The 26352-nt window shown below is 40.2% G+C and overlaps 1 protein-coding gene across 3 annotated transcripts; it reads right to left on the bottom strand.

The window, feature by feature from the left end:
* Positions 1–1415: 1415 nt before the first annotated feature.
* On the bottom strand, positions 1416–25314 carry LOC127628502 (alpha-2,8-sialyltransferase 8E-like). 3 transcript variants are annotated; one of them, XM_052105287.1, is made up of 9 exons: positions 24871–25314; positions 17454–17561; positions 14693–14791; positions 11418–11510; positions 10766–10852; positions 10349–10493; positions 5984–6096; positions 5769–5861; positions 1416–3934 (listed from the first exon to the last, which is right to left on the bottom strand). In XM_052105287.1, exons 1-9 carry the CDS (start codon positions 24999–25001, stop codon positions 3472–3474), a joined length of 1332 nt encoding a protein of 443 aa, XP_051961247.1. In that variant the 5' UTR covers positions 25002–25314; the 3' UTR covers positions 1416–3471. The 3 variants fall into 3 exon arrangements, with proteins under 3 accessions (XP_051961247.1, XP_051961248.1, XP_051961249.1); XM_052105288.1 differs by lacking the exon at positions 14693–14791; XM_052105289.1 differs by lacking the exons at positions 11418–11510; positions 14693–14791.
* Positions 25315–26352: the final 1038 nt, after the last annotated feature.

Raw genomic sequence — 26352 nt, forward strand, 5'->3', positions numbered from 1 at the left:
CTTATATTAAAGCTCCTATAAGTTATGTTTTTGGGACACCATGCACGGAAGTCATTCTGCAAGCTATTCTTTCTCATGAAAGTGCTCTGAAGCAGCTGCGTTATGTGCTGAGTTATACATCTATAGTACACTGTGTACACAGAATAGTCACACACACAAAAATATCCCAATTGAAACCCATTAAAACGGCAATGTTTGATCCCAGTGCCATTAAAGCATAAAATCATGAATTCTATGATATTATGCTTTCATTCCGAAGCCCTGGCAACATAATTTTAATTTTAATATTTTCAGCCAGATGGCGCCATTTTTCTCATGTTTAGCCTATGGAGCAAATACAAGCTTTTCCCCTATTCTCTGTTTGCAGTATTATAGAGCACTGCAGGAAAACTGAATAAATGGCGCAGCTAAAATTGTGTGTGTGTGTGTGTGTGTTGGTATGGATGTCAGTGTGTGTTTTGTATGTGTGTATTGAGAAATATGTGTGTGCGTGTGCGTGTGTGTGTGAAACAAAAGTGGCATTATGTAAATAAAGGGTTTAAATCCTGAAAATGAATGCATATTTGGTATATAATATTATGTTTTTTGATGCAAACATTTTTGTCCTCTAAGGACCTCTGAGTAACTTTTATATGTACACACAAGGGTTAAAACAAGGGTCTTTTTTTTTTCAAAGGCCCTTTGCAAGAAAAGAGACACGTAGGATGTAATACACAGAGATGTGATGTTACATTTGGAAGACGTATTTTTTAAGCTGTTTGGTCATTTTCAGACATTTCAAATGTCAATAAAACATTCAGCAGATGTCAGCAAACCTTCATGATTTAACATGTTTGTAAATATGATCTTTTAAAGATGTTCAGTCGATGTTAATTAGAATGCGATGCTTTCCAGATGAATGTGCCATCTGGGTATTTACGTCCATAGATTCGGGTGTAAATGAATCTGTTTTGTGGACAGATTTAAAGGATGAATCAAAATCCCCATCACAAAAACACTGTAGTCTCACTGTAATTCTGCTAATGCCACAGAAATTACACACAGCATATCTGAGATCAATAAAAGTGATGGGAAAATACCTGAAAATATGTATAGGCAAGACTTGAATGTGACCTGATGATACAATATGTGTTATTTAAAATATATAAATAAAGAAGGTCTGTACATAGTGATCGACTGACCTCAGTCACTGAAATGACCAACAGGGGGCGATATACCCGAGCACATTCATAATGCACACAATACACACGCACATACAGAAATATAGCCTATATAGCCTATATAAAATGATATCTGACAATACCTAAGAACCACTTTTTGTTTTTGTAAAATAGGCCAACATTATCATAAAATGCTATAGGCGCTTCAGTAATTCCAAATGACTTTATTTACATATTTATATATGTCAAGCTATAAAGACATTTAGCAATGCAAACAGGCCAATGAAGCATCATTCCAGAGCATTCGTCATATCAGAAAACAAAAATTCTGTATTGTTTTTTATTATTATTATTCTTTTTTTTTTTTTGCAGATGAAAAACATTTTAACATTTTGTGGTATGCTCCTTTAACTTACCTAGCTGCTAATGGTAAATGGTACTGTAAATCCAATCAAAGAGTTTAAGGACAACACAAACAAACAAACAAATATAAAAGGCATTAACTGAATAAAAGCATTTGTGAAGTCTGTGAGATCACAGAAGTTCCATTCCAGAGTTCCAAAATTTGAAAAGAAGGTTCTAAATTCTGATTAAATACTGTTATTTAGAGTCTTCTATTGCAACATTGGGTTCCACCAACTCAACAGTGTAAGAATCACTGCACTGTTCTGTATTTATGAAAGCAAAATCCTTTTCTGTGTTTGTTCAGGTAAAGGAGGGGGACTTCAGCACTGGTTATGTTTGAGAGAGAGAGAGAGAGAGAGAGAGAGAGGCATACCATTCTGCGTTGATGGATGGATCTCCTGATGTCTTCCATGTTTCTATAATCAGGATCTCGGTGGATATTAAAAAGTCAATTTCTTTGCAAAGTGATAAGGTCCCACTGTTATCACAATATCATATACAAGCAACCTGAAAAATTAGGTGTATATAAAGTTTATGCGCTATAGAAACATGATCAGTCGATTTAAAAGACACTAAAACCTCAGTCACATATAGTGTGTACAGGAACGGATGTGTGTATGTGAGTTGGTATATATGTTGCATGTGAGAGAGAACACCAATATACTGTCAAAACATTCCTTTAGCATAAACAGTTGTGCTTCCTTTTTAAATGATGATGACTTCAGAACCTGTGCATTAAACAAGAACAAGCATACACGGAAACGTTTTAACTGATCAGACATATAAAACTGAGATGTTCAACCTCATGTCAAGCCTTAAGTCTATGTTATGCACTGTTGTAGTTATTAATTAATGTTTTACTTGTCCTTAAAATGTTGTTATGACTGTTATAAGGAGCTATAAAGCCTAACACAGTGTCATAACCTGGAGCGACGCAACACTGAAAGTGAAAAGTCTGCGTTTCGCCACCAGCGCTGGGAAAGTTACCCCAAAATTAGTAATCAGATTACTTTAATGATTACTCTGTGGAAATGGTAATCACATTACTAATTACTTTACTTTTAAATTACTTTCTAAAACACTTTTCACTGGAAGGTTTTTGGGTTTTCCACTCAATAAACTGAAAATTATGTTTTATTTATTTATTTATTTATGTCCTTGTTAATTGTTGCTGTCGCTTCAGCTGTCACAGAAACACAAACAGACATACATATGAACATAATTAAAGTTTGAAATGTGTTCTAAACAAATAATATTATTTTAGAGATACTGTATGTGTAACCCAAGTAATCAACAGTAAATAACTTCATTGAAAGTCAGTAACTGTAATCTGATTACAAGAATTGCACAAATTTTTGACTATAAAAGTAGTAGGATTACAGTAACTAATTACTTTTGTATTCAAATTACGCCCAACACTGTACACTCCACAATCGTAGCCAATCAGAATATATTGGGGGGAGTGATTTTGGACCAATGAGATTTAACTATGGGCGGGGCTACCCAGCGCAACACCACATAAATTGGACCCAAACAACCAACAAAATGGCCTAAACTCAGATTTACATGGAAGAGATTTGATTTATCGCTTGTCGCTTTATTGCGTCCCACCAGGTTAAGACTTTGTAGATATTAAAAAAGACACTCTCAAATTGTTTGATGTGACATCTGATTTCATACACAAATACGACAACATTACAGAAAATCACCAAACAGGAGACAAGTACCGTTTTGCCAATGTCCCGACACAATGTAGTAAAAACACGTAGTATTGAAACGTCCGGCCTTTGAGGGAGCGATTTGCACGCGCTCACCTACGTAACATCCGAGATCCACAGCGCCAGTACATGAGAGGTGTTCTACAAAACAGACCAATCCGATTGCAAGTCACCCAAGCTTCGCCATTTCACCTGCAAGGGCCAGTGTGCACGCGCAAGATGCCGCGAGCGTGCATGTGCATAAAATTAAAGATCTCATACGGCATGGCGTGGAATCCAGGGCGGGGCTTGATGTTGTCATAGTAATGGTGCGTTATGAAGATTCCCAAGGGATTCATGGGAAACGCCCAAAAGCCGTAGAGGTGCACTTCTTCGCATAATTCCATCGCCGCGGTAACCAGCATCAGACCGCTGCTGAGGCGTTTGGCGCGCACGCCCTGCACGGCCCAGTAACGCTGTACGTTCAGCAGGTACTGCGGGTGGAAGAAGTAAACGCCGCGGGCGGACTCAAAGTCATCGAGCATGTATTTGACGCGGAACGACACATCCGTGTTCCGGGTGTTGTAGAACGCGGGCAAAACCACAGACGAGTTCTCGTAATTCTGGAGAACGGCATAAAATGGCTTCCTCCATTTCTCCAACTTTTGAAACCTAGACCGTAAGTGGAGAGACAGAGAGAAAATCCGTTGAGGTATGCAGGTTGCGTCGGTGTTTTTGTGCAAAGTGAAGTTTTAGCATATTCAAAAAAAACATTTCTTACGTTCGGTTAGACTTTCAAGAACATGTACGTGTCATATTTCGCACCAAAATCAGTAGAAAGAGATACAAAAGTTTTTAGCAGTGAGGCACTGTCTTCATGATATTGAACCCTTCCTGGGTCTTTGGGTCAGTTTGACCCTTTTGAATTTTTAACACTAATTTTAACACTAAAAGATAATCAACTTATCTTTATTATCAACCATTCGGCCAGAAATGGAAGCGCAGCGTAGTTCTAGAGGGAAGACTAGCAGCTGTACATCATAACATCATTAGCTGGGTAACTCCTAGCCAATCACATGTAAGCCGTTGCTTTATAAGTCTGCTCACAATCTATCACATTGCTGTTTCAGTGTGCTAACACGGCAACCTCCTCCACCCCACCACCACCAGTTGAACCCTGTCCCCCACGGGGGTAGGCTCCTCGCCCCTGCCTCCTATCTCCGGCAGGATATGATGGTTCTGAGTACAACTCTCTCGGACCACCAGACAGGTCCTACGCCAAACAGAGAGACATTACCTTTCTGTTTTATTTTCATCAAATAAATGGCATCTTAAACCTCACTCAAGCCTGCGTGCCTTCCCGATAGAAACTACATGACAACCTCCTCTAAGGGTCAATTTGACCCTTAAGGACAATGTAGGGACTTGATCGTTAAGACCAAGGAGGGGTTAAAGGAATATTCCGGGTTCAATACAAGTTAAGCTCAATCAACAGCATTTGTGCCATAATGTTGATCACCTGAAAAGATAATTACGACTCATCCCTTGTTTACTAAATAAGTGGTGTCAGTTAAGCACACAATGGAAGTGAATGAGGCCAGATCAAAAAATGCTAAAATACACTTTGTCTCAAACCTATAGCCACAAGACATAAACATTAATGTGTTAGCATGATTTTAGTGAGATAAAATAAATTATTTAACACAGGTAAGTTTACTATGTGATTTTATGAAACATCAACATGCCAGAAATGCTGTTAATTGAGCTTAACTTGCAGCTAAATCCAGAATATTACTTTATTAGCATAATGCTGAGGTTTTCTAATTGTAATAATAGAGACTTTCTTTGTTCTGCTGAACACAAATGAAGATTTTTAGAAGAATATTTCAGCTCTGTAGGTCCATACAATGCAAGTGAATGATGACCAGACCTTTGTAGCTCCAAAAATCACAAATGTAGCATAAAAGTGGTCCATAAGAATCCAGTAGTTTAATCCATATAATCAATATAGTAGGTGCTGGTGAGAAACAGATCAAAACGTATGTCCTTTGTTTACACTAAATCTCCATTTTCACTTTTACATCTGAAAGTCATATGTGGTGCCTGTAAAGTGAAAGTTAAAGTGGAGATTTAGAGTAAAAAAAGGACTTAAATATTGTATAGTGCTTGTGAAGATAAGGATTAAACCACAGGATTACTTTTATGTTTCCTTAATGTGATTTTTGGAGCTACAAAGTTCTGATCACCATTCACTTCAATTTTTTGGACCTACAGAGCGGAGATATTCTTCTAAAAATATTTACTGTTTTTCTGCAGAAGAAAGAAAGTCATACACATCTAGGATGGCCTGAGAATGAGTGAATGACGAGAGAATAACATTTTTTGTGTGAACTATCCCTTTAAATCTTTGTTGAGGTTCATAGAATATTAAATGTATGAGTTCACTTTATGTATGAATACCAACAAATCATAATGAGATCATATAAATGTATGTGCATGTGTGTACCGCTCAGTAATAATGCTGGGATTAATGGTTACAAGATCAGTCTTGGATCCCACATCTTCTCTGTACATATCTGAGATGGGAGGAATATTACATCTGTAAGAGTAGAGAGGAAGGTTTGTGTAGATTTAACAGGCAAATTAGTGCATATAAAGTGCATAAAAAGTGCATATAAACCAAGACATATAAACTAACAAACAGTGCTTTTTGTTTTTTACCGGAAGACAAAGTCAGCAGCATCGATCTCTCGTCCACATTTACTGTTTTTGATGATACCTCCATTCCCAATCACGGCACATTTCTTGAACTGGGATTTGGAATAGGGCATATCCTGCAGTCAGAGCACAGAATATATTCAGAAACAGGACACTGAAATGGGATTAGAGAAGGTGATTGCTGCGAGATGGTTGCTAGGCAACTGTGGCAGGCATATGGTGGGTGTGATCAGTGCGTAGGTTGCTAGGTAAAGCTTGTCGTGATACAGCTACTTAAGGGTGCCTGCTTCGTAATGTTTGGCAGGGTGTGGTTTGTTTATGTGGAAGATTAAATGTAAGAAAAAAAGATGATGCCACTGATAACCACAGCATGCATGTATGTTGTAAACACAATATTTATATCCCTAGTCAAAAAATGCTAAATGAATGTGAACCAGATTCTCATTTTGTTAAGGCCAAAACATACTCTATGCAAATACATGAACGCTTCTAGCTACAAGCTCGATTTCTGGTGTTGTTGAGTTTCAAAATGTGTCAGACCCACTGATATATACAGTATATATATATATAGAACTGGATCGCTGAATCAACGGAAAATTGTTGCCGGCAGTGTCATCCCCTTTTTCCTGGATCTGGGAGGGGACAAGGGGAGGGTAACAACAATAGTAACAATAAAAAACAAACGCTGTACATACACACTGTAACAGTGATAATACCAACCAAAAAACACAATAATAATATTTAAAATAGAGGGAAAGGCCAACGCGGAGCAGCAGTGGGAGAGAAAGAGAGAGAGCGAGAGAGCAAGAGAAAAAGTAATTTATTCGGCAGTTCTCCGATACGCCGTAGCCTGGTCCTCGGCCACTCCTCCAACCTCTAGTGGACAGAACGCCCCGCCTTGTTTTCGGTGGATGGAAGGGGTCTCCATCGCCCCTGGTGCAGGCGGTCGGCCAGGAGCCCCTTCCCGCTTGCGGTCCTCCCGCTCAAGACGTTCGGCCAGGAGCACCTCCCTGCTCGCGGTCAGGGGCGGAGGAGACCCCTACCAGCCGCTAAAATGCGGCGGGGTCAGAGAACCGCTGACTGCTCCAGTCAATCGGCTAGGAGACCCTCCTCCCCTCGCGGTCGGTGGCCATTCCTCCGCTCTCAGGTAGCCGGGCTCCTCCGTCCCCCGGCGGATGGCCTCGGCTGCTCCGTTGGAGTGGATGGTAGTGGCGAGGACTCTACTACGGCGCATCCCTCCTCCTTACCGGGTTGAGGCACAGTGTAACACAGTTCAATGTAAAGGAGGAGGCAAGAACCGGCTTAACAATATAAACAATATTTCAATAATAAACTTAAGCAAAAGCACACACAGGTGTCGGGCAGCTGCCATAATGCCGAGCTTACACTACATGATTCCCGAAATCATAGGCAAATCGGCGCTTGAACGACGATCACAATGTCTGAATTATCAAAGATCTAAGAGAATCGCCGACGTGTCGCCTATGTCAGCGAGATATCTAGCATGTTAAATATCTGGACCTGTCTGCGAGTCCAAATCGTGCGATGTGAAACATGTTTTGACTGAATACAACAGCAGTGTTGACCTACAGCCAATGAGAGAGCAAGAAACGGGGCACGGGAAGTTTCAGTGGAGGAGTCCTGATGTACCTGCAACAGAACATCAACTAGCATGGCTGCGGTATCAAGAACGTCTCATTGGACCGAAGAAATGGAGGAAAAATTGGTGGAACATTGGCAGGAGCACCAGATTTGATGTTTCATCTCCAACCGGGTGGAGAAAGAGAAGAGTTGGAGAAAAATGGCCAATTCTCCAATTCTCTTGGACAGTCAAGTCAGCAAATAGGTCAATTTTTCAGTAGGAGGTACTTTTTCATATTGTAACCAATAAAATATATGATTAAAAACATCCACATCATATTCTGAGATGCATAACATATGATCATGCATTTGTTTTCATATCTCGTATCACTTCTCGCGTGTACTCTGTTGTGAAACGTAATTTGGAGTCCAGGCAGAGTCATCGGGGATTCGTCAATAGTGAAATGTTTTGTAATGAGTTCACTCCTGTTGCCGATTCCTCATGTAATTTTAAACGCTACGTGACAAGACAGACAGTTGTGTAATATGAACGGTACCACAATCCGACATTTGAGAAAGTCGTGTAGTGTGTAGGAGGCATTACTCTCTCTCTCTCTCTGTCGCACTGCTGTCTCCGGTTGCCCTTATCCCTCTCGGGCTTAATCAGCCTAATTAGGTGCCGGATGTGCGGAAACAAGGCCCGGCCCCGCCCTCCGCCCTGCCACAGTATCTTACCTCAGTTTCAGTGAACTTGTTTACATTCAGCTAATCTATTCGCTGATAAAGTTTGTTAGAGGTGGATACTGTTTAATATGGATATGCATAACTCGCTCTGGCTTTCAAGAAACAGGCTTTAAATAAATAAACAATTACATGTGTAGAACATTTGCGTTGTAGGGATGTATATGCAGATTTTAGATATAAAATCGGTGATTGAATGACTAATGTTTACCCACAGAAATGAGATGATTTCCTATTAAATCAATAGGAACATTGGAATGTTTGGGCACAGCAATATGGCGGCGCAGTGGCTTCACTAATATGACATCACGAGCAATCCAGTTCTACGTATACAGTATACATCAGTGGTCAGACCGCAATTCATAACAATGCAAGAACATGTTGCATTCTGAACGTTGCCACAAGGGGGCGCTTTAGCGGACATTAGTGTGAACAGTCCACTTCTAGAGTTCTCTCTTTAAAACTAACTGCTGTCAGTTAGTTGGTGGAGCAACAGTTTAAAGAGAATATTTCTGAGCGATTAAGTTAAAGTCAGTATAATTATACTTGAATAATAACAATCCAATACTGAGGTTTGTTACCACCAGAAAAATGCAAGAATGTACATTGAAGGGGACCTATTATGCAACATTCACTTTTACATAGTGTTTGAACATAAACGTGTGTTGGCAGTGTGTGTACACAACCACCCTATAATGATACAAATCCACTCAGTCATTTTATGTAATCCCCATTAATCATAAGCACTGTCTCAGAACAAGCCGTTTGCAGATTCTGTACAAAGTGATGTCACTTTGTACAGGTCCCGCCCATGACTGTTGACGGACACTGCCAACGGACATGTTTGTTTGTGTGTGTTGTTTCGTTATAGCACATAGCGAACATTGTAACAGTATTTGTGTGTGTGTGTGTTGCTCATCCATCGTTGCAAATCTGCTGAAAAAACTCTACAACAAATAAATAAATGTATCTAATAACCATTCGGAAACTTCCATGTTCATTCTAAAAGTTGTTCCTTCAGACGGAGTCTCTCACTCATCAGTGTCTGACTCTGGTTCAAACATATCGGGCTGAACACCGCTATTTTCACTGTCAGACATATTGCTTATGATGCCTAGTTATCCGAAGCGGAGACATCAAAACTCCACCCTAGGGGCAGGGAGCAGCAGCTCATTTGCATTTAAAGGTACACACACAAAAATAGCTTGTTTTTATTCCCACCCAAAAATGGGCATTTTCAACATGGTATAATAAATGATCTGTTGGATATTTTGAGCTGAAACTTCACAGGCACATTCTGGGGACACCAAAGATATAAATAGCATCTTGTGAAAAGGGGGATAATCGGTGCCCTTTAAGCATGTTCAACTGGACCGCGAGTTGGTCATGTGCTCACATCTGCGTACGTGAACCTGTGTGAAGTACGTTTCTGGCCTTAGGGTACTATTGGATATTGTCATTTTTATCAGAACACTACCTCTATATTGGAATATTACATTCAATGCAATTGAATTGAAGACCCCCAAAAAAAGCTTATTTTTAAGATTTACCCATTTAAATTTCATAAAAAGATTCTGTTCAATTAAATTGTGTGTTGTTAACAAAAGTAAATAAAAACAATTATTCATTTATTTATTTATTTTTTATTATTATTCATTTTTATTTTATTATATATTTCGGGTTTTTTTTATTTAGGGTTTTTAATTGAATTTTATTAAAGATTGCTAAATTTACATTTTACTATGAAATTGAAATGCATAAATTCTTTCAAAATTCAAAAGACATATAAACAAAATTCAAAATTCCTTATGACATCATAAAGGGGCATTCTAAACTTCTCTTTTTTATTATTATTCTAATATTCCATTAATGGGTTGGTTCTACAACTAGGGTTGGTTCTAAATTTTGGTTCTATGATAAAATGATACAAATAATCCTGCCCATATTTCTTTAGGATATTTGGACTAGGGCGGTGCTGCTCTCCTAAAAGACATCATGTATTCAAAGACATGCACTTTAAATTGATTCAAAGCAATGCTAACTCACATTGGGGAACATTTTAAAAATCTCGGGGCTGACGTGTAAGATTCCACTTGTATCAACCTCATATCGCAGTTTAGTCCCTGAGGGTGTGTTTCTCTTTGTGGTAAACAGGAAGGAGGGGGCATTGCAGCAGCGTGACAGAGACATCCTATTGGACACAAAGAGATGATATCATTCCGAAATGACAAAGGCATCTTATTGGACCTAGAAAGATAATATTTTCATTATTTTGTTTTGTCAAAAGAATCCCATTGATACACATGAGATGACATCATCCATTTATGACAACACAATCCTATTAGATATAGAGAGATCATCATTACTTGGTTATGACAGAGGAATCCAAGTGGACAAAGAGAAAAATAACATGGGGGATAACGGTAACGGCAAATGGACATGTCTTTGTGCTTGTATACTCACTTAAAGTTGTCTGCCTCCTCCTTATTTTGGTTCCACTTACATGCCTGTAGGTTCCTCCATCTTTCAAACAATTCTGATGTCTTCACCCTGAACACACACATACACACACACACACACACACACACACACACACACACACACACACACACACACACACACACACACACACACACACACATATTTATGGAGGTGCTAGTCAATTAAATAGGTCCAAAGGGGAGTACTGACTTCAATGTAAGTCTATGGTATTTTTTCGCCCCTTTTTGTCGTCCACCAGACCAAAAACGTGAGTCTGATCGCTTCGAATGCACATCTACAGTAGTACCTCTCCTCAACGAACCACTCAATTTGGGGTATTATGCATGTTTGTTGCACAAAACCGAATTGGTGTTTGTTTACATCCCAAACCCTAAGTATGAGAAATAGTGATTTGCCTTGGCAAACACCACTAATGAGAGGAGATGAGTGGAAAGGAAATGGTGTTCTTGTACAGACATTATATATCTTTAAATAGATGTTCTTTATTGGGTTTGTCCTTTGAGATGAGACATCCATCAGGAAGTCTGACTCCCTCTGCAAGCTCATTCTACAGACATGAAGTTAAAGGAATATTCCTTTAAAGACATAGTCAAACATCTGACGCGAGACTTACATGGTCAGTACTTTCACATCTGTGATTTCTTGCCGTAGTTCCTTACAGGAAGTGGAATTAAACTCCAAAGAACCGTCGGAGCGTTCAAGATACCTGCCAGAAAACGGACAGTCACACATGCTGTAGGAACAACCTGAGAAGTTTCACCATGCAGAAACTAACTAAAGATCCTGTTTGAAAAGGCTTGTTGAAAGTTTGCATGTCTACAATCTTGTCAAAAGCTCCTAAAGCAATGCTAATGCTAATTTCTATCATTATTTAGAATCAATTGAAATGTCTCTCTCTAGCGCTACTGACAGCAGGTTGCTGGAAGTAGGAAGTAATGCATGAGGTTGCATTTTTGCTCAAAAAATAACGTTTGACTCCACCTCACAGGAAGTTTTAGAGTTTGGGTTGGGGTAAGGGTGGAGAGCTCATTAAATGCACATTCTTGTTGACTGTTTTACATCGTTACAACTCACGTTTGGCACCACCCTGTGGTCATTTCACCCGCGAATTCAAGCAACACTTCCAGCTTTGGCCACTAGAGCGGCGGCAGTGACTGGATCTAAATCATGATGGGACTTCTATTAGCATTCCTTCAGGATTTTTTTGACAAGCAGCATTGTAGACACATTTGAAGAACTTTCTAACTTAGCTGAAATGATCTTTTCTACATTTCTGCAGATACATATATATATATATGAAATAACAGTTTCACCACAATGAGGAGAGGCAGCAGGGTTTTAAGGGATGAGCGTGTCCTCACCTTGGTTGTGAAACAAAAATACAAACAAAAACATGCCTTTAAAAACATGAAAATGCAATAACATGGAATAAATGAAATAAATGTAAATATGAGAATATAGTATGAGTATATCGAGAGACGTAGCCAACGGTGGGCATTACAAACTATTCTTTGACTTCAAATATATATTTATAAAATAGTTTTAAAATGCATCTGAAAGTGTGATTAAGGGAAATGACTAAAGATTTGTTTTTATTATTATTGAGGCCCATTCAAAAGTAATTTCCTGGCTAGGCAGTAGAGTAAATCATGTTGTAAACTGCTGGTAGAGGTAGTCTTTTTCTCTCTATTACTCATTATGTGATTCTGTTTGTCATTTTGAGTCTTTCCTCAGGCGAGGCACCAATGAAAACATCTTCAGTGCTTCTTGTTTCCATTTTAATGGGGGTTTAAATGGACTATAAAGAAGGTCAGCCTGCTACTGCAGACCACTTACTGACATTGTAAATTAAATCAGAGCCAAAATGGCTGCTAACACTTTTAGCAAACGTCAGTTTGGTTTACGCCATATGCCAATGACATTTTTTCACGTATCTTATCTTTAACATGATCCTTTTATGCAAAAACACTAAAACCACCCTATTTTCTATTTTATTTCTATTTGTCTTGCATAATAACATGCTCTGAATGATGCTCTATCCATCCTAGTATATAAAAGCAGCATAAGTCCAAACAGCTTTCTTACAAAGGTCCAAATTAAAAATAAAATGCTTTTTGTTTTATCTGCATAATTATTTGTCAGTCATAACCAAGAGGATTAGAAGAGGACAACAGTCTGTCTATGTTCAGAATAGCATACTGCCAGAAGTTACCTTAAGGAGCTATTACTACCTGAGGTAACCCTTTAAATGACTTTTATTGGTGTAACGTAAATTGTCAGGTAAATTCAGTCGAATTAAACAACATTATTAATCAAATAAAACCAGTTAATTTAGATGTTACTGTTGTGTTTGTCTATTAATATAATAGAAATCAGAGTCAAGACAACGATGGGCAATTCTTCTTTGTTTTACTGTGCACTAACAGAATTCGCTGGCCAACCCAACTCTAACCCAGAGTTAACCTAGAGTGGCCAAGCAGTACTTATTCCTGAGTTTACTCTAAGTGCGTTCTACTCAATACACTACAGTTTTTACACAATTTTTGTATACCTGACAAGATATTTCCTACAGAGTTTGTTTACTCTGCGTATTTTGCAAATGTTCTGTATGCATAAAATACCCTCTACATTTGTCAAAATGTCCAGAGTATACAACAGAACACACTGCACCCTGTACTGTATCTCACAACGCATGTGCTATAAGTAGGCCTAATAACGACTATGATTTTTAACATTTCTCTTGACTCATTATTTGATTGAACTGCCTAAAGATAAGCCATTTTAACACAAAATAGCATTAAAAATGCACCATAACAGTATTTATTTCTGAGATGATAACTGCGCATTGATTTATACATTGTGAGGTCATGCAATAAAATTGCTGTTTAAGATGTTTGTAGTTGCATAATGCAATATGCGTTGTGTTGCATAATTACAGTTGAATTGCATTTGGCGCACGGCGAGTGTTGTTCTTGATTCACAAACATGTGGTGCATTGGGTTATCTAGAATGTACAGTATTTTGAAGGGTCCACAATAACATAACTATGCATGTTAAGTATTGCGTTATTCAGTATTACCGAATACCAGCACGTGTCTGGAATACAGTGTGTACTGCGCCATATGCAATAAGCAGAACGCTGGTATTCCATTCTGAACATAGCCATTAATTTCACCCAACTCTGGTGGTAAATTTGTGTCTGCATGGTGGTTTAGCTGGCAATGCTTGTGCCTGAAGAGAAGTAAACATCAAAGGTGTGCTGATTTATCACAATGTGTGTTTAAAATGAAGAAAAATGACCAAAGAAAACAAAGAGACAAACTGAAAGAATGAAACACATTAGCGATTCCATACATCTCTGACATGCTTCTGTTGCCTGAACTCTCTGTATGTGTGACCAGCCTGATCACAAACACCCTGGATGACACATTGCAACTTTCTGTGATCATTTTGATGGGAAGAGAAACTGTAAAAAAATGATAAACTTCTTTTCAAGTCAAAGGGAGAGCAAATGTGCAAGCGGGAATCGGGTAGAGTTGTGTTGAGATAACATGACGCACACACACACACTCATACAGTCCAGTAACATGCACACACACACACACACACACACACACATGCAGGTTGGGGGGGTGGAGATGCATGATGGGATATACAGGAACCCATGACATCCAAAGGAACTACCAACCTCAGGGAAAGAGCAAGGTGACGGTGTCAAAGGTCAAGGGCAGATGGAGGGTTGCAGACAACATGCACAAACGGACCGGCGGAGCACCGAGTACAGCGAGCATGAGCAGTCGTCTCTCAGACAAGATGGAAAGACATAAGAGACATCCTCAAACAGGGACGTAAGGTTTGTGAACTGGAGATGCCATCAGTGTGGCCTACCTTCTCTTTTCTTTTTTTTTCTTCTGAATATCGGCTAGGCAGGGTGTGATAACTACGGAGCTCTGAGCCTCGGAGTGCTGAAAATTGTGACGGACACATCTGTCGAGATGCATACAAGTGAGTTAGCTTTAGAGTTTAGAGTTAAAACGTGAGGAGCAAATGACCTGTCCCAGTACTGACAAACACAAGTGAGCACAACGGAGCCCGCCCACTTTTTCCCATTCATTTTTTCAATAGGGATTTCATCAAATCCTTCATAAAACAGTTTTAAGTCATGAACCAAACCAACCAGCTCCGAAGCGAAACTTTAATTGGAAGCAAAAAAATATTTGAAAAAGTCTGCGTATGTCATAGTTAATGTCACTCACGGTTAATTGTAGTTCATTCCTTAATGAAGTACGTTATCAAATTAAAGGAATATTCTGGGTTCAATACATGTTAAGCTCAATCGACAGCGTAATGTTAATTATCGTAAACATTTACTTTGACTCATCCCTCCTTTTCTTTAAAAAAGCCAAAAATGGAGGTTACAGTGTGGCACTTACTGTACAATGGAAGTCAATGGGCACCAATTTCTGGAAGGTTTAAAAGCAGAAATTTGAAGCTTATAATTTTATAAAAGCACTTACATGAATTCTACTGTTAAAACTCATGCATTATATGAGCTGTAAAGTTGTTTACATCATAATATTTTCAGTCGTTTTAGGGTTTATTGACATTATATCTTCATGGCAACGATAAACAGTGGCTAAACATTTGAAAAATGGCCCTCATTGACTTCCATTGTAAGTGCCTCACTGTAACCCAGAAAAGGAGGGATGAGTCGAAATACAATTTTTGTGGTAATCAAAAAGATGCCACAAATGCTGTCGATTGAGCTGAACTTCAACTTATTTAATGTATATTGCTAAATATAAAATGGGTGGTTGCTGCAGAGCTCATTTGGTGCACATTTATTGGTGCAACTCTCTGATTGGTGGATCTTTCTCTGTTGAATAAGGGGTAGTCTTCACCGGGATTTAGTGAAAAACTGCTTTTAAGCACAAGTTAACGTAACGAAGATTGATGACTTCAACAGAAGCACTTACTATCCAACAGCAATATACACCGATCAGCCACAACATTAAAACCACCTGACTAATATTGTCTAGGTCCCCCTCTTGCCAACAAAGCAGCGCCAACCCGCATCTCAGAAGAGCATTTAGAGATGATATTCTTCTCATCACAATTGTACAGAGTGGTTATCTGAGTTACCGTAGACTTTACCAGTTCAAACCATTCTGGCCGTCCTCTCTCATCGACAGGGCGTTTCCGTCCACAGAATTTAGATTTTGGCACCATTCTGAGTAAATTCTAGAAAGTCCCAGAAATACTCAAACCAGCCCATGTGGCACCATCATCCATGCATACATGCGATTATCTAATCAGCCAATCGTGTGGCAGCAGTGCAGTGTATACAATCATGCAGATACGGGTCAGCGATTTGGACCATGGCATGATTGTTGGTGCCAAATGGGCTGGTTTGAGTATTTCTGGAACTGCTGATCTCCTGGGACAACAGTTTCTAGAATTTACTCAAAATGGTGCCAAAAACAAAAAACATCCAGTGAGCGGCCGTTCTGTGGATGGAAACACCTTGTTGATGAGAGAGGTCAACAGAGAACGGCCAGACTGGTTCGAACTGGTAAAGTCTACAGTAACTCAGATAACTGCTCTGTACAATTGTGATGAGAAGAATATCATCTCTGAATGCTATTCTGAGATTTGGGTTGGCACTGTTTTGGTGGCACGAGGGCGACCTACACTATATTAGGCAGGTGGTTTTAATGTTGTGGCTGATCGGTGTATACTAGCATTTACTTTTCTGTAAAGCTGCTTTGAAACGATGTGTGTTGTGAAGTTATCGTTTAAAATCTATTCCACCGTGGTAGAAAATGTATGGTATTTCTACTTCAATTTACTTCTAACCTTCTGCCTAATTTTGGGTGAACTATCCCTTTAAACAGTGGTATTTGCTTGTGTAGAAGCCATAACCCTCCGTCGTTAAACACAACTTAAAACAAAATCATGTTTAATAGCAGAATTTCTGAAGAACTACATTACCCATCGATCTAAAAAGAGAGATACACCAATCAGAGAAGTCGCTGTTACCATGGAAACAGCAATTGTGCCAAAAGAGCTCAGAACTGACCATAATGCCAACCGTATTACTTTGTATGTTTGTTTTTAAATAGTAGGCAATATGTAGAGTCTAATGTATAAATTACCGTAAGTAGTTGGATAATACTCTTTTGCGAACGTGCCGCATTTTCCACGATTTTCAAACTTCAAAATCTTTTACGTCAAATCAAAGCTTTTAACGTTTCAATTCATCCCGGACCTGGTTGGATCATTTCATGGCTTCATAACTGACTCTTAACTGAAGATTATTTGGGAGAAAACAAAATGGAAAAACACTTCAGAAACCAACAACGCTAAAAAAAAAACATGGACGGTCTCTGTTGTGCTCTATTTCACCTCTGGAACTCTAAAAATGGATCCCTAATTAGTCCTGGCCCTCTGATATCAGTAAATTGGTTGTAATTGCCACAGCTGATCATTTCTGTTCATCTGATTGGCTGAAGGGATTGGATGTGTCTCCAGTCCAGACATGCAAGCGGCTGAGTTGTCATTCACTATGTGGCATTCTCTCTCTCTCTCTCTCTCTCTCTCTCTAGAGTGTTAGTTGTGTAGTTGAGAGGTTTCTGTGCTGGTTTTGTACCTTTTCCTCCCATTTCTTGCCGGCTTCATCCCTCCATCATCAGGGTAACTAATGAGCCCGCTCCAGTTGCCCACCTCCTCTCCTTTGAGGCGGGAAAACTGTTGCCCACTAGTGAAAAAATGAGGCAGGTCGTTTAAGGTGTCATATATTAGTTCAAAGCCACACAAAGTCAAACACACAAAGATTTGTAAGGAATGGAAAGAATGTTTAAAATCCATTTAAAAATGGTGTTCGTTGTGTGTAAAGTCACTGATAACAAAGAAGCAAAACCCCCATTCAAAAACTACAAACAGCAAGTCTCTGTGATTACAGTAAATCGTAAGATCAACTTGTTCTGTTCACATGAACAGTTGCCCCAAAAAGGGATTCTTAAAGTGAGAGTTCACCTAAAAATAAAGATTTTCTCATCGTTTTCTTACCTTCATGCCATCGCTGATGTGCATGGCATGTCTTTCTTTCTTCTGCTGAACACGAATGAACATTTTAAAAAATGTACGTTCCAAAAAGCACATAACGGCAGCATAAAAGTAATCCATATGACTCCAGTGGTTAAATCAATGTCTTCAGAAGTCATTTGATAGGTGTGGGTGAGAAACAGATCAACATGTAAGTCCATTATTTACTACAAATCTCCACTTTCACTTTCACATTCTTCTTCATTTGATTTTTAGTGATTCACGTTATTTTTGCATATCGCCACCTACTGTGCAGGAAGGAGGATTTATAGTAAAAAGGACTTAAATATTGATCTGTTTCTCACCCACACTTATCATATCGCTTCTGAAGATATCAACTTAACCACTGGAGACTTATGGATTACTTTTATGATGCTTTTATGTGCTTTTTGGAGCTTCAAAGTTCTGGTCACCACTCAGTTTCATTGTATGGACCTACAGTGCTGAAATTATCTTCTAAAAATCTTCGTTTTGTGTTCTGCAGAAGAAAGAAAGTCGTACACATCTGGGATGGCATGAGGGTGAGTAAATGATGAGAGAATTTTCATTTTTTGGTGAACTACCTTGAGTTAAAAATTTATGTATTTACACTTAAAAATATATGAATGTCATTGATTAGATTAAAAAATAAATAAATAAAAAATACCCAAAATTTTGCATCAGCAAACCAATGATCCTAGAGCTTTTCTCAGAACTACCTAACTCTGACCTGGTCTCATAAAGTCATGTTACCTTCATTTTTTTAAATGATGTGGCTTCTTGTACATATTGCGGCAGTTTCCTGTTTAAATGAACACCAGAGGAGGCCCTACAACAACAGTGACTTTTATTAACTTTCACACAAATCAGTTCACATTCTTTCTTTTTCTTTTTTTGCACTGTTCCTCACACAATGCTATCTTAAAACACTTATTTAGATGTCATATAGCGCATGACTTTTAAGGGGATACATTTTAACATCTGCATTACAAAACCAAGTACATTTACAAGCTTGTTCGAGTGTGATCAAATTGTGCAGTAGCTCAACTGAAAGAGCATTGCACTAGCGATGTTAAGGACCGAGGAGCACAAAAGTCGGCATGTGAGCAAGCTTCTGTCACCATGACAAATTCCTTGTGTGTGTAAGTATACTTGTCAATAAAGCTCATTCTGATTCTGATACTGAACGTGTCATAGAAGCACCAAAAACGACGTGGTTGCTTCAGCAATTGCGTTTTTCGTGTCTCTTTTGCTTTTTCGGACACTATCGGTCAGGCTGAAGATTAAGGGTAGGAAGGTAGTTTTGTGGATTTAAAACTTGACCTTAAAAACCATCAGTGTAAAGCGTCAGACAGTGGACATTTCACCTCAGAACTGCCCCAATATGTGCAATAAACCATATTGTATACTTTTGCCACAGTCACGTGTTTTTAACCGACTGGTGTCTAGGTGATTTTAGTGTATGTATGAAGTCATACAGTCGAGGATGTATGTAAGTTGTATGCAGTCTCCTTTCAATCAACTTTTAAAAGAACATACATGGCCACAAAGCTAATAGACATAATCTAAAGGCTACAAAATTCCCATTTTCATGAAGTTTGTCTTTACAATCTACATTTGAAGCCAGTTATACTCGATGTAGAACGTACAAGGCCCTTTCCTAAGTGCCCTGAAAGCATCAGAGGTAATTTAATGTGGGCATCAGCTCTTCAATTTCCTGTATTCACTGACCAGAACAAGGAACGCAAAGTCAGCTGCTAATGTGAAGAGCAGAGAGAGAGAGAGAGAGAGAGAGAGAGAGAGAGAGAGAGAGAGAGAGAGAGAGAGAGGTTGAAATGAAGGACAGATGCTCTTCTGGAGACCAGCACATAATGGGTATGTCACAGCTGAAGATGTCAATACTTCTTCTACATGGGGCCAGACACTTAACAAATCAATATTAACAGAACAACGGGCAAATTTAAAGCATGGCACAGGATTGCAGAAGCTGATCCTTAATCAAGCACCGGTGTAATAGAAACTTGGAAGTACCTGTATTAAAATAACCTAGTTTGACTTTTGTTTGATTCGTCTATATGCAACAATCAACTCTTGGCCAGTAGTGATGAATGATACCACTTAAGTCGTAATAATAGGACGAGACTTTGTACGAGTTGGCTCGTGCAAAGACTTATGTGGCAGGGCGGAGGGCGGGTCGTGATTCCGCACACCCGGCCCGTAATTGGGCTGATTAGCCTGAGAGGTATAAGGGCAGACTGGAGACGGCAGTACGAGAGAGAGAGAGAGTTACAGACAGCTGTCCGATACCTGTGCGTGTGTTTGTCTCCAGTCGGCACTTATCCCTCTCTGGCTAATCAGCCCAATTACGGGCAGGGTGTGCGGAGTCACGACCCGGCCCCGCTCTCCGCCCTGCCACAACTTATGACTTTTACTTCCATACAGAAATAGCAATGATTATTACGATATTTTAGTTTAACCCCAAACCCTAAACCAGGGGTATTCAATTAGTTTTAAGAGAAGTACTTTTGACCGTGAACATATACAGTATGGAGGTTCAGAGGTAACCCATGAGAGAACATTTATAAAATGTAAAAGTCCGAATGGACCATTTTAATATTTTCCTAAAGTGAGAATCTAATAACAATAAACTAACAATTCACATCTTAAAAATACTGTTTGCTTCAGACTGACTATGAAATAATGGAAATGTTCTCATCAGAAGAAGAGAAATCTACTAGCAATGCTAACTAATCATTTCCATTAAATGGTAAATGGTCTGCACTTATATAGCGCCTTTTTAACCTTTTCGGTATTCAAAGCGCTTTACACTGTGACACATTCACCCATTCATACACCAATGGCGGTAGAGCTGCTATGTAAGGTGCTAGCCTGCCATCGGGAGCAACTTGGGGTTCAGTGTCTTGCCCAAGGACACTTCGGCATGTGGAGTCGTGTGGGCCGGGATTCGAACCACCAACCCAACTGAGCCACAGCCGCCCCATTAATTATGACTAATAATCAGAGATGATGACATATCTGATTCATTTACACAAAATAAAAGATTTTTAAAAACTGTTTATCGTGAAAGGCACGCAACAGGCTGATTAATAAAGCTAAATTTAGACAAAAAAAGACGTTAGTCTAAAAAGTGGCATGTGAACTCGTCCTGTCTCAATCCTGCTTTAGCTGATCCGTCCGAGTCATTTATCAGACACATATAGTTTCACATTGCTTTATTCTCATTTTCTGCGGTGTGTTTTAGCGAAAGATGCCAGTCTCCATCTACATTGCTGCTCATGTAATGGGAGCCAGCTGGTAGATAGCTGTGCAGTGTGTAAACCTCACTCTCCTGACCTCAAGAGGTGCACTAGCGACTGATGCTAGAGGTTGTAGCCTTTAGACTCCATGTTAGAGCACCCGCCTCCCAGGCCGAAGACGCCGGTTCGAGTCCATTACAGAGCGGGTATAACAAGAGCGTCACACTCACCGTGTCTCTGCTGCTGATGTTAAAATAACCACGCCTGGAACTCTACGTAGCCTAATCAAGCTTTATGCAATGCCTCGTGTATATCGTGACGGAGAGTGGCAACATGGAGCAGGAAATTAAGCGTGTTTGGTGCTTCAGAATAAGATGATATAGTGCTGATCGGGCCTGAGTGCTTGTGGTGTGTATAGCTCCGTTGTTTTCACGCACTGCTCACTAAAACTGTAGAAACGTTAAGATAGGACAACCATGGGGTCCTGGGTAGCTCAGTAAGGCAAGACGCTGACTACCACCCCTGGAGTCACAAGTTCGAATCCAGGGCGAGCTGAGTGATCCCAGTCAGGCTTCCTAAGCAGCCAATTGGCCCGGTTGCTAGGTAGGGTAGAGTCACGTTGGGTAACCTCCTTGTGGTCGCTATAATGTGGTTCTCGCTCTCGGTGAGGTGCGTGGTGAGTTCTGAGTGGATGCCTCGGAGAATAGTGTGAAGCCTCCACACATGCTACGTCTACGTGGTAACGCGCTCAACAAGCCACGTGGTAAGAAGCGTGGATTGACGGTCTCAGACACAGAGGCAACTGAGATTTGTCCTTCGCCACCCGGATTGAGGCAAGTCACTTCGCCACCATGAGGACTTAAAGTGCATTGAAATTGGCCATTCCAAATTGGGGAGAAAAGGGGAGAAATTGGAAAAAAATAAATGAATAATAAGAAAAAGGATAGGACAACCATTGTCATTATCTCGTGGTCCGGATGGAACCAAGCTAGGGTCTGGACTCGGTCCGCTAATTGGTGACCGCTGCCCTAAACCAAGACCAAAATTTCTGACTGTACCTAGTCCTAATGGTTTTCCTGTTGTGGATGATCTAAAATCATGAAAATCCAATAGACTTACATTAATGGAATGTTCAAATAAGACAACGGAATGTTCATGAGTTTAAACTCCATCCATCACCTTCAAACTTCAAAGCTTTATAGCATCTGTGGAGCATTTGTGGCTGTTCACACTGTCATCCAGTTAACATATCTGTGCCTCATGTGAGCAAATAAATCAGATTTGGGCCATGATCAGTTGCTGTGTGAGCGGAGCCAAGATGTCAGATTTATAGTGAATAAGGACTTTGAGGCAGGGCGTAGGTTGGGGCCGGGTCGTGATTCTGCACACCTGGCCCATAATTGGGCTGATTAGCCTGAGAGGGATAAGGGCCGACTGGAGACGGCAGAGTGACAGAGAGAGATTTGGTGCTGAAATCCGGGAAGGTGGAGGGATGCACCGTAGTGGCCATCGCCACTACCATCCACCCCAAAGGAGCAGCCGCGGCCATCCTCCAGAGGACTGAGCAGCCCGGCCACCTGGAAGCAGAGGAACAGCCGCCTACCACGATGGGCGGAGGGGCTCCCACCAACCGCCTGGAGCGGGGGAGACCCCTACCGTCCACCAAAAACACGTGGGGCGCTCCATCTGCCAGGGGCCAGAGGACTGCCTCCGATCCACCCGGGGAGGCGCGGCTGTCGTCCACTAGAGGGTGGAGGAGTGGACGAGGACCAGACTACGACGTATCGGAGAACTCTCTCTCTCTCTCTCTCTCTCTCCCGCTGCCTCTCTGTGTTGGCCTTTTCCCTCTCTTTTTAAATATTTTGTTAAATTGGCATGATCGCCGTTACGGCATGTGGGTGCCACATTTTCTTTTTATTTCCCTCCCCTTGTCCCCTCCCCTGATCCAGATAGACGGGGATGACCTGCCGGCAAACGGGGCGCAAGACATGAGAGAACGGGGGAGGAACGTGGCAGGGCGGAGGGCGGGCCGAGTCGTGATTCCGCACAACCGGCCCCTAATTGGGCTGATTAGGCTGAGAGGGCCGACTGGAGACAGCAGTGCGACAGAGAGAGAGTTACGGACAGTCCGACACCTGTGTGTGTTTGTGTCTTTTTGGTTCAGTTTTATATTAAACTATTATTTATATTGTCAAGACGGTTCTCGCCTCCTCCTTTCCATTAATCCCTTTACTCACCCAAAGTGATCACTTGAGTTATATTTATTACTTCCATGATGACTTTATGTTCTTTTTGGAGCTTAAAACGTTTTGAACCCCATTGACTTACATTGTATGGACAAAAACACCTCATACTTCCTTTAAAATATCTTTGTTTGTCATACGAGTCGCCTAAATGATGAGAGAATTATCATGTTTGTGTGAACTATCCCTTTAGTATAGAAAACATAGCTCAGAGCTTCGGTCTTGGAAGAATCTGATGAGAAATGTTTGGGTTTATATGAAAATTACCAACTTTTCTATGCAGGCTTTTGTTTGAGACATTGTTGAGATCTCATCTGGCACTAGATGAGACACGTGAGATTACGGAGGTGTATTTCTCCAATTTTGCTCAGAAATATGTGACATAACGGAAATAAACTGGAAAGCAAATGATACTTCATGCTGACTTTATATCTCATTTCTATACAAGTCTGTCAGTTTGTGCTTCTGGTAAATGCATGAATCAAATATAAACATGTGAATCTGCAATTTGCATGTAACACAAACCAAAACCTCCATCCCATCTTCACCATTTATTCTTTACAGTTTTTTAGAATAGATAGTGGGATACAGGACAGCATTCATGCAATCTGTGGCCGTCAGCCTCTGATGTCATGAATCCTAAAAGTGTGTTGGACGCAGGAGGAAAATGGGGGGTTCAGGTGGGAGTGTGAAAAAGCTCGAATTCAGCATATGGGCATCTGCTAGGACGTAGGAACTATAAAGCACTGGGTGGGGGCTTCTTTAGAGAGAGACGCCATTTTATAGACAAACACACACACATACGCACTCAAACACCCTCTCAGTGCTGAGCCATCTTACACTGCTTACCTTCCAGACTGATGTCATTTCAGTTTAAGTGGCTTCACAAAAACTGGGTCTGTCTTGTGGAACATCACCATGATTTAAATGCATAATTAATTACTTGAATCTAGGCTACTGCTCATGCAAAAAGCACAGAGGCTACATGCACTATTTTTATACTAAAGCTACAAATTACAGACACAATTGCATGTGATAAGGTTAATGTTCTGTGATAAAGGCTTTTAAAACCAGCTTTTTGCTGTCACACAGGTTTTATGCAAGATGTATGAGCCGTTCAAAAGGGCTGAAGATAGAAAAACAAACCAAAAAGAGGAAAACAAGAAATATAGAATAAGACAAAACACACTTAAGCATCTTGCTGCATAGACAGTCAGCCATGGGACTGTGTATGTCATGATTCAATGAAGCTCGACTTTAAAAAGAGATTTAATAGCAGAAATCAACACATATGGGTGTAACATGAGTAGAATAGTTCCTATGCACAATATAATTTAACACAATTTACAGGATATATTGTACTTTTTTTACATAAACACTATCAGAAAACATTCATTTCTTGTTTAATATTATTTTTTGCATCATGCATTTTGATTAAATACAACAACACATAATAAAAGAAAGAAGAAAAAAAATCACTTACCTTTTAATATAGTTCTTGCCATACAGGATTTGCTGCAGTAACGTGACCAGTCCAAACGCGCATATGAAAATAAAACAAAGCGATCTGTTTCCTAACAAATCTCGACTAGCTGTCGGGTCTGAGTACCTCATCCTTCCCAAAAAGAGTCGCTTTTGCCTTAAAGAGGACACATTGAGGCACAGCCGTGCGTGTTTACCGTCTGAAGGGTGAAGCGCATCGTTCGGTCCTCAGAGGAACAGATGCGCGCTCAGTCTCCATTGCTGGAGTTGACTTTAATGCTGCATTTGCGCAATCTGACTGTATGCATATATCAATTAAAGCGATATTATAACGACCCATTTAGGTTATTTTTCTATTTGGATGCGTAGTAAATATCCTAGTTCTATGAATAAGACACGATGCGGTGTGCGTCTCTCAGCTGCGGAGTGCGCGCGCAATCGGTGACGCGCTCCACTCCACTCCCTCTCATCATCAGCAGCAATGGGACTGGAGGGAACAGCAGATGCTGGTTATAACGGTATAATGAGATGCTATGATCAAGACTCAATGAGACATCTGAGTAGTATCACAGACTGGGATGCATTGGGATGAAGGCCTATATGCGATGATAGTATACGGGGTAAATAAATGTCATTTCGGCGCTTTTGTCTCAGCAACAGTCCGTGTCCAGACCTTTTGGCAGCTTTAATTTATGTTAATGGTCATCGGTGGTTGCTGTGAACGTTGCACTTTAAATACCATTTAAAAAGGACTAATCGATTAAAGTGTTCCACAATTTGTTGGCTTTGTTCCCCAAGGATAACTCACACACACACACACACCACACACACACACACACCACATAAACAGACACACACACCACATAAACAGACACACACACACACACACACGCCACATATACAAACACACACACACACCACAAAAACACACACACACACACATACACACACACCACATAAACAGACACACACACACCACATATACAAACACACACACCACACACACACCACATAAACAGACACACACACACACACCACATAAACTGACACACATACACACACACCACATTAACAGACACACACACCATATAAACAAACACACACACACACACACACACCACATAAACAGACACACACACACACACACATATACAAACACACACACACCACATAAACAAACACACACACACACCACATAAACAGACACACACACACACCACATATACAAACACACACACACCACATAAACAAACACACACACCACATAAACACACACACACACACACACCACATAAACAGACACACACACACACACACACACACATAAACAGACACACACACCACATATACAAACACACACACCACATAAACAAACACACACACCACATAAACACACACACACACACACACCACATAAACAGACACACACACACACACACACACCACATAAACTGACACACATACACACACACCACATTAACAG

Source organism: Xyrauchen texanus, chromosome 35 (assembly GCF_025860055.1).
Source record: "Xyrauchen texanus isolate HMW12.3.18 chromosome 35, RBS_HiC_50CHRs, whole genome shotgun sequence".
Classification (NCBI taxonomy): Eukaryota; Metazoa; Chordata; class Actinopteri; order Cypriniformes; family Catostomidae; genus Xyrauchen; species Xyrauchen texanus.